This window comes from Protopterus annectens, chromosome 7.part0 (assembly GCF_019279795.1).
Source record: "Protopterus annectens isolate FY-2018-M chromosome 7.part0, PAN1.0, whole genome shotgun sequence".
In the NCBI taxonomy this organism is placed as follows: Eukaryota; Metazoa; Chordata; order Ceratodontiformes; family Protopteridae; genus Protopterus; species Protopterus annectens.
In genome coordinates, this window is record NC_056739.1 from 1,208,714,039 (window position 1) to 1,208,729,764 (window position 15,726).

General features: G+C 43.9%; 1 protein-coding gene across 4 annotated transcripts in view; it reads left to right on the forward strand.

The window, feature by feature from the left end:
• Positions 1-15,726, forward strand: part of DNAJA4 (DnaJ heat shock protein family (Hsp40) member A4) — a 404,528-nt gene that overhangs the window by 45,384 nt on the left and 343,418 nt on the right. For 3 of the 4 annotated variants that reach the window (XM_044077833.1, XM_044077832.1, XM_044077835.1), the window contains exon 3: positions 14,367-14,547. The exons of the other annotated variant lie outside the window; for it this stretch is intronic. In XM_044077833.1, coding sequence (XP_043933768.1) covers positions 14,367-14,547 — 181 coding nt within the window. The remainder of the gene's footprint in view (positions 1-14,366; positions 14,548-15,726) is intronic. 4 annotated transcript variants of the gene reach the window in all.

The following is a 15,726-nucleotide window of genomic DNA, read 5'->3' on the forward strand; positions in this document are numbered from 1 at the left end:
TCCAGAGAGATCTCCTCAAGGAGTTAGGAGATACTCTTGTGGGTAACGTTCCTGAGGCGGTGGCCCAGACTGTTAAAGCCCAGGTCTCTACCCTCAATTCCATTGTCAACTCATCCATGAGGCTCATTTCGTATGCAGCCGAGGGAGCGAGTAGGGCAGCAAGCTGAGGAGATGCCCTTTGAAGGCAAGCCTGGCTGCGCCTGTGTCACTTTGCGGAGGCCTTCAAATCTTCCTTCGCTGACGCCCCCTTTGATGGTTCTTTGTTCGGGACCAAAGTGAAAGACACCCTCACCAGGTGCGAGCAAGAAGGAAAGACCCTGTCTGCCGTAGGGGTCTGTTTTTCCCTTCCTTCTAGGCCTTATCCCAAGGCCCAGCGGGGGGGGGGTTCAAGAAATCATAGTTTTTTTCCTGCCGCACAAGGTGAGCCCCCCTCCAGAGGCAGAGGAGGGGGAGGTTATTCAGGGAGAAGCCGCCCCAGAGGCAGAGGGGGCCCATGCAATTTGGGAGATGCGATTCCTTTCGTGACTCTCCCTACTCTCGTTCCTGAGGGAGTACCCGGCTGTGCTTATCTGGAGCCAGTCAGGGGTCGAATTTTCCTTTCGTGACTCTCCCTACTCTCGTTCCTGAGGGAGTGCCCGGCTGTGCTTATCCGGAGCCAGTCGGGGGTCGAATTTCATTATATCCGGAAGCCTGGGAAAGCATCACCCAGGATCGATGGGTATTATGGATAATTTCTGGAGGTTATCTCATTCCGTTTACATCAGAACCCCCTTCAATCAGAAAAATCCCAGACATTTAACCATGTCAAAGGTTTCAAGCAGCCTCAGAGGTTTCAAAGCTGCTAGAAGAAGGAGCCATCCAGCGCGTCCCCTCAGACCAAGTCTGATTAGGGACTTACTAGATCTCAGCCAACTGAACAGCTATGTACAGAAGTCCAAGTTCCGTATGGTCACGTTACAATCGATCCTCCCATTGTTGGGAGAGGAGGTATGGATGTGCTCCATCGACCTCAAGGATGCTTACTACCATGTAAAAATGGACAGGGCATCCAGGAGTCACCTACGCTTCTGGCTGGGACCCAGTCATTTCCAGTTTCAAGCCCTGCCCTTTGGTCTCACCACAGCCCCCAGGGTGTTCACCAAGTGTATGGCGGTGGTGACGGCTCACTTGAGACATCAGGGATTCCAAGTATTTCCTTATCTGGACGACTGGCTCCTTACCGCCTCCACCAGGCATCAGCTAGTTCAAACCAGGGACGCTACCATCACTCTGTCACCAGTTGGGTATAACAATAAATTGGGAAGAATCTGCTTTATTGCCCTTGCAGCGTGTCAACTTTATAGGAGCAGAATTAGACACCATTCGAATGCGAGCATTTTTACCGCAGGAGAGGATCAGAGTCTTGCACAACGACAGATACACATACTGATGCCCCTGAGGAAAGCGAAGGCAAGATGGGTTCTCAAACGCCTAGGGACCATGGCAGCAACAATCATGTTGGTCCCTCTAGCGAGATTGCACATGAAAATTCTCCAATGGCTCCTCTTTGTTCAATGGTCTCTCCAAAGACTTCCACTTTCTCACCCCACTTTGCTCATGGACAGATGCAAGCAGGACCTCGGTTGGTGGCTTTGCACCAACAATGTGGACGGGGGAAGGCCCTTCGCTCCACCCATCCCGGTTGCCACGGTGACCACGGACGCCTCCCAGATGGGGTGGGGGGCATTATCTTGGCAGGACAGTCCAAGGCATGTGGCAAGAGCACGAGATACATCTACATATAAACATCTTAGAGATGAGAGCAGTGCTACTTGCGTTGCAGGCACTTCAGAGTGTTCTACATCTAGGGACGATTGCAATACACTCGGACAACATGTATGTAGTGTGGTATCTAAACAAGCAAGGGGGAACCAGGTCTTACCCTCTGTGCAGAGAGGCCATGCGAGTGTGGCAATGGGCAGTAACTTCCCAACGGTTTCTGGTGGCAACACACATTCCGGGGAAGTCCAACATGATTGCGGACAGGCTAAGCAGAGCTATTCTGATGCCTTATGAGTGGTCCCTGAATCGCCTGGTTGCAGAGCGAATCTTCAGCAGATGGGGTCAGCCTTGCTGCGACCTTTTGCCATACCCCTCAAGGCACAATGCAGCAGCTACTTCACGCTGATCCCCCCACAGGGGGAGTCACCCAGGGATGCTCTGGTTCACGATTGGCCCTCCGGTCTGCTTTATGCTTTCCCTCCATTTCCTTTGTTGTCAAAGGTGATTCAGAAAGCGCAATCCTTGGGAAGCAGAATGATTCTAATTGCTCCACACTGGCCTTGCCAAGTCTGGTTCCCCTTTCTTCAGAAATACATTGTGGACACTCATTGGATTCTGGACCCTCAACCAGACTTACTGATGCACATGTCGGGACAGTTTCACCCCTCCCTGATGACCCTCCGGTTGACAGCCTGGCTACTCCACTTCCATCGTTAGACTTCATAAATTCTCACCAGAAGTGGTTCATATATTGTCGGCCTCTCAAGCCGTCTACTAGAAAGATTTATTCTAGTAAATGGAAGAGGTTTTCTATCTGGACACATACCCGAGGCATTGACCCTTACACAGCTCCAGTCGCTTCAGAGTTTTTGTCTATGCTTTTCCATCAGGGTTCCGCATCAATTACCATCAAAGTTCAATTGGCAGCTATCTCTAATTTTCATGTCGCTAATGAGCCAATGAGCCTAGTCTCAGGTCTCCTAGACTATGCAAGGCTTTCCTGAAGGGTACTCTGTTGCTCCGTCCCCCGGTTTCCGAACCAATCATGCCCTGGGATCTCAATTTTGTTCTACAAGCCCTTACTTTACCACCTTTTGAGCCTGCAGCTACCTGTGAATTGAAATTCTTGACCTGGAAAACAGCCTTCTTAACAGCAATCACTTCAGCAAGGCGAGTTTCAGAAATTCAAGCCCTATCCATCAAACCTCCATACTTAATCTTCCATAAGGACAGGGTCTCTCTTAGACCAAACCCTTTGTTCATTCCTAAAGTGGCTTCCGTGTCTAACCTTAATCAATCCACTGAGTTGCCTGTGTTCTTTCCTCACTTTTCGAACAAGGCAGAATTTAGATTTCATCAGTTGGATGTACACAGACAATTACGCTTCTGTCTGCACCGAACAAAAGATATCCGGAAGTCTGATCAACTTTTTGTTTCTTTTTCGGAAAACAGAATGGGGTCCCCGGTCTCCAAGGTCACCCTATCCAGATGGATATCTAGTTGTGTCTCATCTGCCACGCAGGAGGAAAAGATCTGCCGTTTCCGGTCAAGGCTCATTCTACTCGGGCTGTTTCTACATCTACAGCCTATCAGGCCACATTGTCAATGGATGATATATGTGCTGCAGCTACTTGGGCTTCTCCTCACACATTTGTTTGCCATTACAAATTGGACGTGGTTTCTAGGGGCAGGTCGTCCTTTGGCTCCACAGTTCTCAGAAGTGTTTTCCTATGAGCCACCCAGGATGTAGGTGCTAGGGACGCTGTCCCACGAGTAAGAATGTAGGTGAGATAGGACTACATAACATAGGTGAGATAGGACTACATAACATCAAGAAGTTATGTACTCACCATAACGTTCAATGTATGTAGTCCATCTCGCCTCACATTCTTACTTGCCTTCCCCCTTCCTGGAGGATTTGGAGGTTAGGTTGTTCATCTGAAGAGTTCTTTTACCTGGATGTGGTGTATGCATGGGGTACAAATGAGTTCTTGCAGCAAACCATATCTGGGGATATGGAGCAGTGCACCATGGGATACCTGCTTAGCCCAGCCAGTGAAAGACTTCGGGCTAGAAAAGTCGGCCGAGTTGGAGCCGATATTCGGCTCTCAACCCACGGGTAAGAATGTGAAGCGAGATGGACTACATACATCGAACGTTATGGTGAGTACATAACTTCTTGTTCTGAGAGCTCGCTCAGTTTTGCCAACATAGAATGACGCACATACTGCAAACACTGCTAGGTAAACTACCCTTTGAGTAGCACAGTTACATCATGAAAGGTGACCTTTTTGTCATTAAATTTCGTAGCACCATGTCTTTGATTCCTAGTAATACATGTGTACTGGTTGCACTGTGTGCATTTAATAGTGTCCTTGGAAACCTTAGAAAGGGTGGCATGTTCATTTTTCACTAACCTCTTGAAATTTGGGACAGTTTTTTTTCAAATACCAGTTCAGGCCCCACTAGCTAATATTGTTCAGGGTTTTAAATCTTCAATTTCCTTTGAGAATTGTATTCAATCAACTACTAACATCCTTTCATATTTATGCTGTGTTAGACCAGTACCCAAAAGAGGTTTATACCTATTACCCCCATTCATTATACACATCTGACAAACTGTCCAGAAGGTGCTGTGGATACCTCCTTTCTAAAACATTTCTTTTAACTTTAACTCGTACCACACATTCTCCTTGTGTGATGTCATGAGCCACCCTGATAACTTGTCCATTAACTAGACTCCTTCTGCCATATAGGGTGGCAACTTGTAAAATGTAAATATGCATTACAAAAGGTTTGCTTCCTGTAAATATTTGATTTGAAACATTTGGGTATATGTGAAATGAGTGTGTTTAAATAGTGCATTCTGTATTCCATGAGTAAGTGAATCCCAATTCAAAAGCACTAAATTGGCAAAAGCAGGAGCGCAGGATGCTCTCATAACCACACCTGAGTTGCTGAAAAATTCCCCTTCAAAGTAAATATAATTGTGTTATATAATTAACTACATAAGTTCCAAAATGAGGTTGATCTTATTGGAAAGGTTAGATCAGTGTGTCAAACTACAGTGGAAATATTCTAAACCCTCATTCTTGGGTATAACAGTGAAACGGTCTTTTATATCTATAGTTAGAAAAATTAGATTTTCTTTCCAAATAGGGTTCTTCAAATGACTCGAGTCCCAAGAATCCTTTATGAAGTGAGTTACGACCTCATACACATGTTTATAGTCCACCTATCTACGAACATGGCTAATGGGTACATCTTAGACCCAGTAGCTGGAACTCTTAGTCTAAATGTGGGTCTGAGTGAATCTTTGTGCAATTTCAGGATACCAAAAATCAAAGATTATTATAGGATTACATTTGGAGAGAAATTAGCAAGTCGCAATGTCAGTACACTATAGGTTCATAGGTAGGTACTAGGTTATCTGCCCGAGGGCATTTATAAGCCTAGCCAGAGTGTGTTGGCATTTGCCGCCCCATTGATTAAATAACTGAGCCTCTGTCAAGCAGAGCCAATGAAGTGATCCCAGGGGTGTATTTTCTGTTACCCATCCACTCTTCAAGGCTTCTCTTGAAGAGTGTTAATGAGGGGCTCTGCCTAATGTAGTTAAGAATTTTGTTCCAAAGCATGGGGAGTCTGTGACAGGAATCTATCCCTCCAGTATGTTCTATTTATTGTTGTGGCGAGGTGGCTATTTTTCTTTCAAAGTTAGCCTTGGATGATTTTATGAGGGACCTTAGTTTCTTACTGATACTGATCAGGGATGTCTTTCCTTCTTGGGATGTGCTTTTTTTTTTTTCTGAACTAGTTTCTTCCTTTTGTTGTATAACCTGTTTATGGCAGGGGTCCACCAGACTGGTCCCCTTCTCTTAGGGGAGTGAGTCTTGGTTTTGCTAGGGATGGCATGATCCATGCATCCTTGTAGGTGCTCAGAGTGCAATTGTAATGGATTCTGCATCTTGGGCAGTGTTATCCTTTAGCGTGGGGGGCTGTGAAACTTTACCACCTCTGCCTTAAGTAAGGTGAAGTTTGCTTTAGAAAAGTGTTTCACTGCGGTTTCCTTGGTTGGGGGTGGGGGTGGGGTGTAGACATCCAGGGTGATTAGTTTATGGTCTGATCTAACCAGTGATGGGTTGACCTCTGATACAGAACACCCGTCGCCTGTGTTGGTGATGACCAGGTCCAATATGTTGTGGCCTCTGGTAGGGGAGTTTACCAGCTGATCCAGGTCATTTGAGTTGATAAATTCCATGAAGCGCTGAGCCTGGGAGTCTGTACTCAAGTAGTTTTTCCTAGTTAATGGTAGGGTAATTAAAATCGCCCAATATCAGGGTGTTAGGTAGGACCTTCATGTTTTCCAGTGTCTCCAGAAAGGTGGAGTGGTGGTCCTGGGTCATGGAGGGTGATCTGTAGCAGGCCGCAATTTGCATTGCAGATTTGCCCGATGTTAGTTACACATGGATGATCTCAGAGGTATCATGCTGTGCCACTAACCTGAAGGTGTGGGTATCCTTGATGACTATGGATACACCCCCTTCTCTTGTGTTTCGGTCCATGTTCTGTGGCTGAAATGTGTGGAATGAGTTGTAGCCAGTAGTGTTGGAGTGCTCTCTGGAGCCTTGAACCAGGTTTCAGTTACTGCACAGATGTCTATGTTCTCCATACTTAGGAGTGCTTCGAGCGCATGCATTTTGAGATTTAAACTCCTGGCGTTGAGTAACATAACCCTCATTTTTTTTACTTGTGCTGTTTACGGATGTGGGTTTGAATTTTGAGCCTTGCCTAGAAAAGGCACTCTGGGGGCAGCAAGAGCCTTGACCAGTACTCGAAAGCCAAGGGGTGACAGGTGCAAGCCGTCTCTTGCAAAGCAACGTGGCTTGTCGAGCATGTCATCCCAGGCTGACACACTGGATCCCCTTTGAATGGCACCAGAAGCTTAGCCAATTGTTGAAATTGATCATTTTTTCTTAGTGAGATATCATTCTTGGTGAGGGCAGGATGCTACTCGGGGTCAGGGTCATACCTGCCTGGGCTACATGATCAGAGAGCTCTTCCATGTCTCTCTTCATGTAGTCCAGGGACGTACATCTCAGGTAATTCACACCAACATGAGCAATGACTGTTCTGGAGTGACTTGAGTGCTTGTGTTATGTGACGAATTCTGGCTCCCGACAGGCAGCTAACAATAACCTTCTTGTCCAGCCTAGTGAGTGGGGTGTCAGTGTGCCTGACTATATTGAGTCACCTATTGGTGTGTTAGGTATGTTATTTTGCCTTAAGGGCTGTGTGTGGCACATTCATTTTGTATTTTGTGTTGGCTGGTTTGTGACGTGAGGTGCAGGTTTTGTGGGTGTCTACTTTGGAGCTCTCTGATGCTTTTGCAAGTTTTTATTTAGAGCCTCCGAGTATGATTTAGTGTATTTATGTGTATTTTTTGCCAGTGCTAGTTTAATAGGTCTATGAAGCTGGAGGTATGATGCAAGTGTTGAACCTTCTCCTCATGACTGTCTGTTCCAGTCTTTGGTGGAGAGACCTTAGCCTCCAGTTTGGCTGCATAATTGCATCTCTCGCATATGTTAGTGTTTTGTGGTAGGAGGAGAGGGCTGTCTGTGTACATGAGGTAGTTGTAACATTGCCTCAGGATACCTAGATTCACCAGCTGGACTGGAGAGTACACCTGAAGTTGCCCTTTGGTCATGCCTGAATAGTAGGGTGAGCTGCTTAATTGCTTGGTTGGTGAGGGGTGGATAAAGAGCCTTGCCCTGCTGGGCAGTCAGGTGTCTGGGTATATTAGTGCTTGCTATTAGGTCTGAGCAAGTGCTGGACTGTAGGATGCTTTTTGAGTGCTTAGGTTGAGAGAGAAACTAGTTTTAAGTGAAAAACTGAAGAGGAGACTTAGTGGAGCCGGGAATAATTTAACCCTAGCTAGCCGGTGCTGCCAGGCGCACAAAACCGTGCAAATGTGGTTTTTAAACTACTAACTTCTGGGCTGGAACCACTCCTCCAGGGACAAATGGCTGCTCACAGTTCCCCTCTCTCACAGGTGGACAGAGAAACTTCCCTCTAGCCAAGTAAGGTATGGGCAACTCAAACTTGTAACACAGCCCTGAATTCAGCACTAGCCTGAAAACTGGACTATACTAGCTTATAAAGGCCGGAAACAACATTTTTTTTTTTAAAAGATAAGGCAAAAACAGTGAAGTACACTTAAAACAGATTTAATATGACCACAAGCTATCAGAAAAGGCAAGCGCATTTTAGTGTGTAGCCTACAACAGTTAAACAATTTAAACAAAAAACAATTTAAGTGCAGGCAGTCTAAGTACAATATGTGAAAAAAAACAAGCTTTTAAATCACAATAAGTGCTGGAAAATCAGCATTTAGGTGGCAAACAGTTAAGTACAGCAAGAAAATACAGAAAACTGATGCACAATCACTCCAAAGACTCTCTTTTAAGCTAGAAGGCTTGTATCAGTTTAAGGCTTTCTAGTGTTTTCCAGTAGGTTAGTTACATGAAAGATGGAAACAAGCACAGATGTGGTCTTTTAAACCAGAAAGTTGAAAGAGATGGACAACTTCCCGAATGATCAATAAACTACAATTCCTGGGCCAAGAACCACTCTTCTTGTGGTAGACAAGCTACCTAGTACTTACCACTCCCACTGATAAGCTAGAAGGCTGCACTCGAACACAAAGGCTTGGGGGGCTCAGAAACTTACAAACAGTCCTGGATACAGCAAATCTGTACCTGGACTAGACTAGTTATGGGAAAAGTGGGGATCAAGCGCAATCACAGGGTTTAAAACCAGAAAGTTGAGAGAGATGGAAAAAACTGCCCAAACGGCCAATAAACTACAATTTCTGGGCCAGAACCACTCCTCTTGTGGTAGAAAGGCTTGTGGGGCTCAGAAGCTTACCAACAGTCCTGGATACAGCAACTCTGTATCTGGACTAGGCTAGTAACAGAAAGGTGGGAAACAAGCACAAGTGTGGCTTTTAAACCAGAAAGTGATGGGGAAAAAGCTGCCCAAATGGCCAGTAGCTACAATTTCTGGGCCAGGAACCGCTCCTCTTGCGGTAGATAGGCTACCTAATGCTTACCACTCCTACTGATAAGCTAGAAGGCTTCCTTCCAACACAGAAAGGCTTGCTGGGCTCAGAAGCTTACAAAGAGTCCTGGATACAGCAAATCTGTACCTGGACTAGACTAGTTACAGGAAAGGTGGGGGACAAGCGCAAACACAGGCTTTTAAGCCAACAAGCTGAAAGAGATGGAAAACTGCCTAAAGGGCCAATAAACTACAATTTATGGGCCAAAACTCTTCCCGTGGTAGATTAACTACCTGATGCTTACCACTCCCACTGATAAGCTAGAAGGCTTCCCTCCAACACAGAAAGGCTTGGGGGGCTCAGAAGCTTACAAAGAGTCCTGGATACAGCAAATCAATACCTGGATAGAAGAGTAACAGGAAAGGCAGTAAACAAGCACAAACACAGGCTTTTGAATCAGAAGGTTGAGAGAGGGGGAAGAGCTTCCCAAACTGCCAATAAACTATAATTTCAGGGCCAGAAACTATCCTCCTGTGGTAGATAGGCTACCTAGTGCTTACCACTCCCACTGATAAGCTAGAAGGCTTCCTTCCAACACAGAAAGGCTTGGGGGGCTCAGGAGCTTATAAACAGTCCTGGATACAGCAAGTCTGTATCTGGACTAGACAAGTTACAGGAAAGTTAGGAAACGAGCTAGGAATGTTTTTATACAGAAAAGCAGCTAAAACAGCAGTAAATACAATTCAAATGCAGTGTGTCAATATTATGGCAAATACAGTTTAATTAAATGCAATTAAATTAACAAATGACTAAAAAAAATGCAGAAGGCATTAAATTAGAAGGCTACTAATAAGCAGTAATAAGTGCAGAGTAAGAACAACTGAACAGCACGCAGAACAGCAACTAAGACAGTTACAGTAAGAGCAGCTATAGAGAGGCTGAGTTTGAACAGTGTGTTTAGGTGAGGGGTTAGTTCAATTTGGAGCTCTTGTAAGACACAGCCTGGGACACTGTCCAGTCCCACTGAAGCTGTGTTTTTGGCTTTGGATAGGGCTGTTTTAACCTATGTCTGTGATTGATGGGGCCCTACATTCTTCTGGTATGGTTATGGGCCCTTTAGGGGATGAGAGGGGGGTGAAGTTTGCACTAAACCTGTCTGCCAGAATGTTAGCAATATCAGTTTGTTCAGTGTATTTTGTGCCATTCTGCACTAACTCAGAGTAGAGTTTCCACTTGGGTTCTTGACATAGCTAAAGAACGCTTTGTGGTTATCTTTGGAGTCATTGGCAATTTTTCTTTCGAAACTAGCCTTGGATGATTTAATTGAGGGATCATAGTTTCTTGCTGATACTGATCCGGGATGTCTTTCCTTCTTGAGATTTTACTCTCTTCCGCTGCACTTGTTCCTAGTTCCACTAGCAAAATACCAAATGAGAATTCAATGTACCTTAGCAACTCAGTGGTCCATTCTGCCCCAACCTACATCTGCCCAGATCAGAATAAGTCAGGCTTGCAGAAAGTACCTCTTGTGGTGGATTCGCTCGGATCAGATATTACAAAGCCATCCATACTTCCTTGGCCCAAAGCCATTGTTACCATGAACACTTCCCAAATTGGGGGGGACACTTCTCAGAAGACTCCAAGGCACTGGGTCCCTGGAAGAGGTAAACGCAAATCTGTGTCTAGAAACAAGAGCAGCACTCTTACTGTTGCAGGCCTTTCAAGACTCTATGTCTCTCGCACTCTGTCTTTCGCTCTCGCTCTCTGTCTGGTTCGCTCGCTCTGTCATGCTCGCTTGCTCTGTCTGTCGCTCACTCCTTCTCACTCGGAAGATTTATAGAAGTAAATGGAAAACATTTGTTTTGTTTCTTGGGCATAACAAAAAGACATTGACCCTTTTTCAGCACCAGTGCATAAAGTTATTTGAGTTTTTGGCTACATTTCTTAAAGGGGCTAGTTCAACTGTTTGCACTTTGACGGTTAACAATTCCACCTTGGCCTCTTCAAATCTTTGTAAGGCCTTCTTCTGAGAACACGTTTTAACTATCCTACTCAGACATGGGATTTTAATTTAGTTTGACAAGTTTTGACTCTGTCTCCTGAAACATCAGCAAAATGTGAACTAAAATTTTTAACCTGGAAAAGTTACCTTTTTGGTAGCTATATCCTCAATCTCTGAATTTCAAGCCTCATCTTCTAAACTCTCCTCTAATATTTCAGAGAGGGTAGCATTACAAACCAGCACTTCCTTTCTTCCTATGGTAATGTCAGTCAACACCATTCGGTCTATTAATCTTCCAGTTTTCTTTTCAAATTTGACTTTTATGAACAAAGGAGGATATCTGTCACATTTGTTGAATGTTCATTATTTGCATAGAACAAAGAATTTTAGAAAGACAGATGTTTCTTTTGTGAAATTGAAATTGGGCAAGTAAAATTGTGAAAGTTTAGCCAAATGGTTAATTTATTGCATCTTGTCTACAACAAATTGAGTTTCTTTGCCAAAACCTTTGAGAGCCCTTTAAGCCAAGTCCATGGCAACTTGATCAATATTTTTATCCGGGTCTTCCATAGATATCTGTGTGGCTGCAACTTGGGCTAATCCTCATACCTTTTATTACTTGTTACAAATTGGATCTTATCTCAAGTGGGAGAGAAGCCTTTGGATCAACAGTGCTCAGGAAATATCCTAAGTCCTCCCGGGATTTGGGTAGCTGGGCACTCTGTCCCAATTACTGAGGAATGAATGAAAATTGACATCAGATAAAGAAGTTATGTACTCGCCACAATGTTTCATCTGTGTTGTCCATTTTCATTCTTCCTCAGTTCCCCTCCGGCCAACCCCCTACCATTTGACTTATCTGTGGAAGAATGAGAATATACTAAGGAAATGGCTGTTACAAGGTCTTCCTTTCATTGTCTCTCAGCCCAAGGCCATAGTAACCACGGATGCTTCCCAGATTGGGGGGGGGGCACTTCTGGGGAAAAATCCAAGACACTTGGTCCCCTGTAGAGGCCAGCCTGCATATCAGTGCTGTGGAGATGAGTGGTGCTCTTGGTGTTGCAGGCATTCCAGGATGCTCTTCTCCTTGAGACAGTTGTATTCCAGACAGCATGTCAGTTTGGTACATCAACAAGCAAGGGAGTTCTAGATCTTATCCCCTGTGTTGAAGCCCTCAGTGTGGCAGTGGGCGACTACCTTCCAGCTGCTTCTGACATATTCCGGGGAAGTCCAATGTAATAGCAGACAAACTGAGCAGATCCATTTTACTACCTCGAGTGGTCTCGACAACAAAGTGAGATGATTTTCAGTCAGTGGGGCCAGTCTTGCTGTGATCTTTTTGCATCTCCCCTAAACAAGTGCAGCAGTTTCTTTGCACTGATGCCCTCCTCTGGGGGAATCACTGAGGGATGCTCTGCCCTACGATTGGTCCTCCAGTCTACAACTCCCCAAATTCCTTCAGAAAGAAGCTGGTTGAAGAGCAACATCATCCTCATTACACCCTACTGGCCTTGGCAGATTTGGTTTCCCTTCCTTTGGCCACATCTACTATACCCACCTTGGACTCTGGATCCAGTTCCAGACTGCCTCACTCGACAGGCATAGTTCACCCAGATATCTCAAATGTCAAACTTAACAGTGTGGTTTCTCCAGTTCTTTTAATAGCCAGGCACTAGGAAAACTCTACAGGAGTAAATGAGAAGGTTTGTTTATTGGGCAGAACTGAATCAATCCCCTTCTCGGCTCCAGTTCATTCTGTTCTAGAATTTTTAGTGAATTTTTTTAAAGAGGGTGTTAGTTCATCAACTGCTAAAGTTCAACTCGCAGCAATCTCTAACTTACATGTGGGATTTTTAACTTCTTCCCTGGCTTCCTGTAAACTGTGTAAAGCATTTTTGAAAGGTACTCTTCTGGTAAGACCCCTGTTTAAGACCCCATGCCTCCATGGGATTTAAATTTGGTACTGAAAGACTTTGATAGACTCTCCCTTTCAACCTGTAGATGAATGTGATCTAAAGTTTTTTGACCTGGAAAACTGTCTTTAGTAGCAGTTACATCTGCTATTAGAATTTCAGAGCTTCAAGTGTTCTTCTTAGCCCCCATATTTGTTTTTTCATAAGGATAGGGTCACATTGCATACTATGCTTCCTTCCTAAGGTGGTGTCAAAATCGAATATTAACCAAATCCATTAACTTGCCAGTATCTTTCCCACAATGTACAAATAAAGGGGAATATATGCTGCACTTACTGGATGTTCTTAAACAGTTATGGTTCTGCCTAGACACACAAGATTAGAATGACTGATCAGTTATGTTTCCTGTGCTCATTATAAATTGAGTGAATCAGTTAGAAAGGTAACTAGTTAGGTGGCTGACAAATTGTATCTCCCATTACCAAAACCATTAAAGGCTCATTCAACCAGATCTATTGCAACTTCTGTATTCAGTCTAGAGCTTCTGTGGACGATATGTGCAGCTTCAACTTGGTCAAATTCTCATACCTTTATCACTCATTGCAAGCTAGATTTAGTCTCAAGGGGAAGAGCAGCCTTTGGCTCCACCATAATTGGGAATATCCTTAGAGTCCACACAGGAATTTAGGTAGCTGCAGGCTCTCCCATTAGTTGACAGCATGAAAATGGACTACAATGGATAAAGAAGTTATGTACTTAACATAACGTTCCATCTTTGTTGTCCATTTTCATTCTTAACTCCCCACCCACCATCCCCCTCCATTTTTCTTAACTGACTTCTGGAGGAATGAGCTACTTCAGGACACGTGTCCTTTATATTGAACTTTTATACACTTCCTGTCAAACTGCAAACAAGAGCTGAGAGATGTTAAGGGTGGTACTTTGTGGATAGGGAATGAGCTTGAGAGTTCATTGCTGGCCACAAACTAGTAAAACAGAGTCAAATCGGAGATTGGATCCGATCCCATGAGTTGAAGAATTAAAATGGACAACACAGATGGAACGTTATAGTAAGTACATAAACTTTTTTTAACTCCCCACATCATTACACTTCCACAAATCCACACTGCTTTACCTTTTCAAAATGCCACCACCTTTTCCTGATACATGTAGTACACTTCTCCTGAGGTCTTGAAGTATGTAAGGGCCATTCAGATGTCTCATTCTATCTGGAGAAAGTGATAGGCATTGTGATAACTGGGGAAGGAGCTTGTGCTCTGGGAGAGGATACCAGTTCCATGCCACTTACAGTGCCCAGTCCTTCCATTTGGAAGTGTACGGACATGGATGATTTAGCTTAAGTTCTTCTTAATGGACTTAGAACAGTACTGTAATCAGCATAAGGAAAGTACTGTAATCAGCATAAGGAAAGTATAGGTCTTGCATGTGATTGTATTAGAAATGTATATATTTTTTTTATTGTAAGCAGAATTGTAGGTGCAAGGAACTTAATGCTGTTGTAAGGTGTGGTCTCTTTTTAAGACATTTGCTTTGTATCGTTAGCTGTATTAACATGAGATTTCATTTTATCCTTATACTTGGTTACATTAACAGTAGATTTTTTTTAAATAAGTTTAAGCTCATATCGCAAGCCTATGAGGTTCTGTCCGACGAGAAGAAGCGGGATTTGTATGACAAAGGTGGTGAGCAAGCCATTAAAGAGGGCGGCTTAGGATCAGGGGGCTTCTCCTCACCCATGGACATTTTCGACATGTTCTTTGGTGGAGGTGGCAGGATGAACAGAGAAAGGAAAGGTAACTGTGTTTTGCAGTTTGGTTTTAATTAGGGTACTAGTCTAGTTTCAAGTTTTAAAAATGAACTGAAATGCTGAATGGAATATAACTGTTTTGTTGGCAAAGTTAAACTGCATCCAAAAACTGACATTTGCAAGTGGTTATGTTATTTTACTAACCCTAGAACTGCGAAGTAGTGGTTGCTATGCCAGCATGACTCAAGTTTTTGTCTGCCCTGTTTTTTAAATGGAGCAGCAGAGCACATTTGTCTAACTTCTCCACTGACTGAGTACTGCAGTCCTTTAATTATTGGTTTTGTGCTTGCATAGCATTTTAAAATACATTTGAACATTAAATGTAAAATGGGAGGTTTTTGGGGGGGTTGTAATAGATCAACACTTTGATTACCACGGATATTCAGCATTAGATCACTGTTGCAGTAACCTAAGCTATTTGGGTTATATCCTGCCTAAGGATATTACTACTGGCCAGCTTTCAAAGCTTCAGTACACCTACATTCCCTCATTTCTAGGGGCTGAACAAAGATCACATAGAGTGCAGTTTTGGTTTTAGAGTAAGAGGAAACAAACCCTAAACTGACAACATTCTCTCCTCAGCTTAAACAGGCAAATAAGCCTACTTGTGAAGTCCTCTAAAGCAAACTACAAATCCAAATTTAGCTTTCTCGACTAAGGGCAACCATAAGGCATTCTTTAGTTACATCTGTAACCTAAAACGGAATGCTCAGATTTATGCCAAACTGGTAGTTAATGTTACCACATATACTGGGCATGTGGACATAGCTAACTTGTTGGCTGACAGTTTCTGTGAAAACTTCACTCCCTGTCCCTGCCACATGTACCCTGTGACATTCCTACCATCTGTCCCATACATTGCATCTGTAAAGAGCAGGTCGTAAATGCCCTCTCTAAGGCCAAAAACACAGCATCTGTGGGACCTGATAATATCACAAGCTGCATCCTACATGAGCTAAACAAGAATTAGCAACACCACTGGGTACTTTTTTCAATTGGTCTAAACACTGGCTTTGTCCCAGCTGAATGTAAAACTGCCAGTGTTATTCCCTTACACAAAGGTGGTGCTTCCTCTGACTCTGGGAACTGTAAACCTATTAGCCTGACTAGCCATAACTGCAAGGGCATGGACCAAGTCATCATGAATCTTAAAAGATATAGGTAA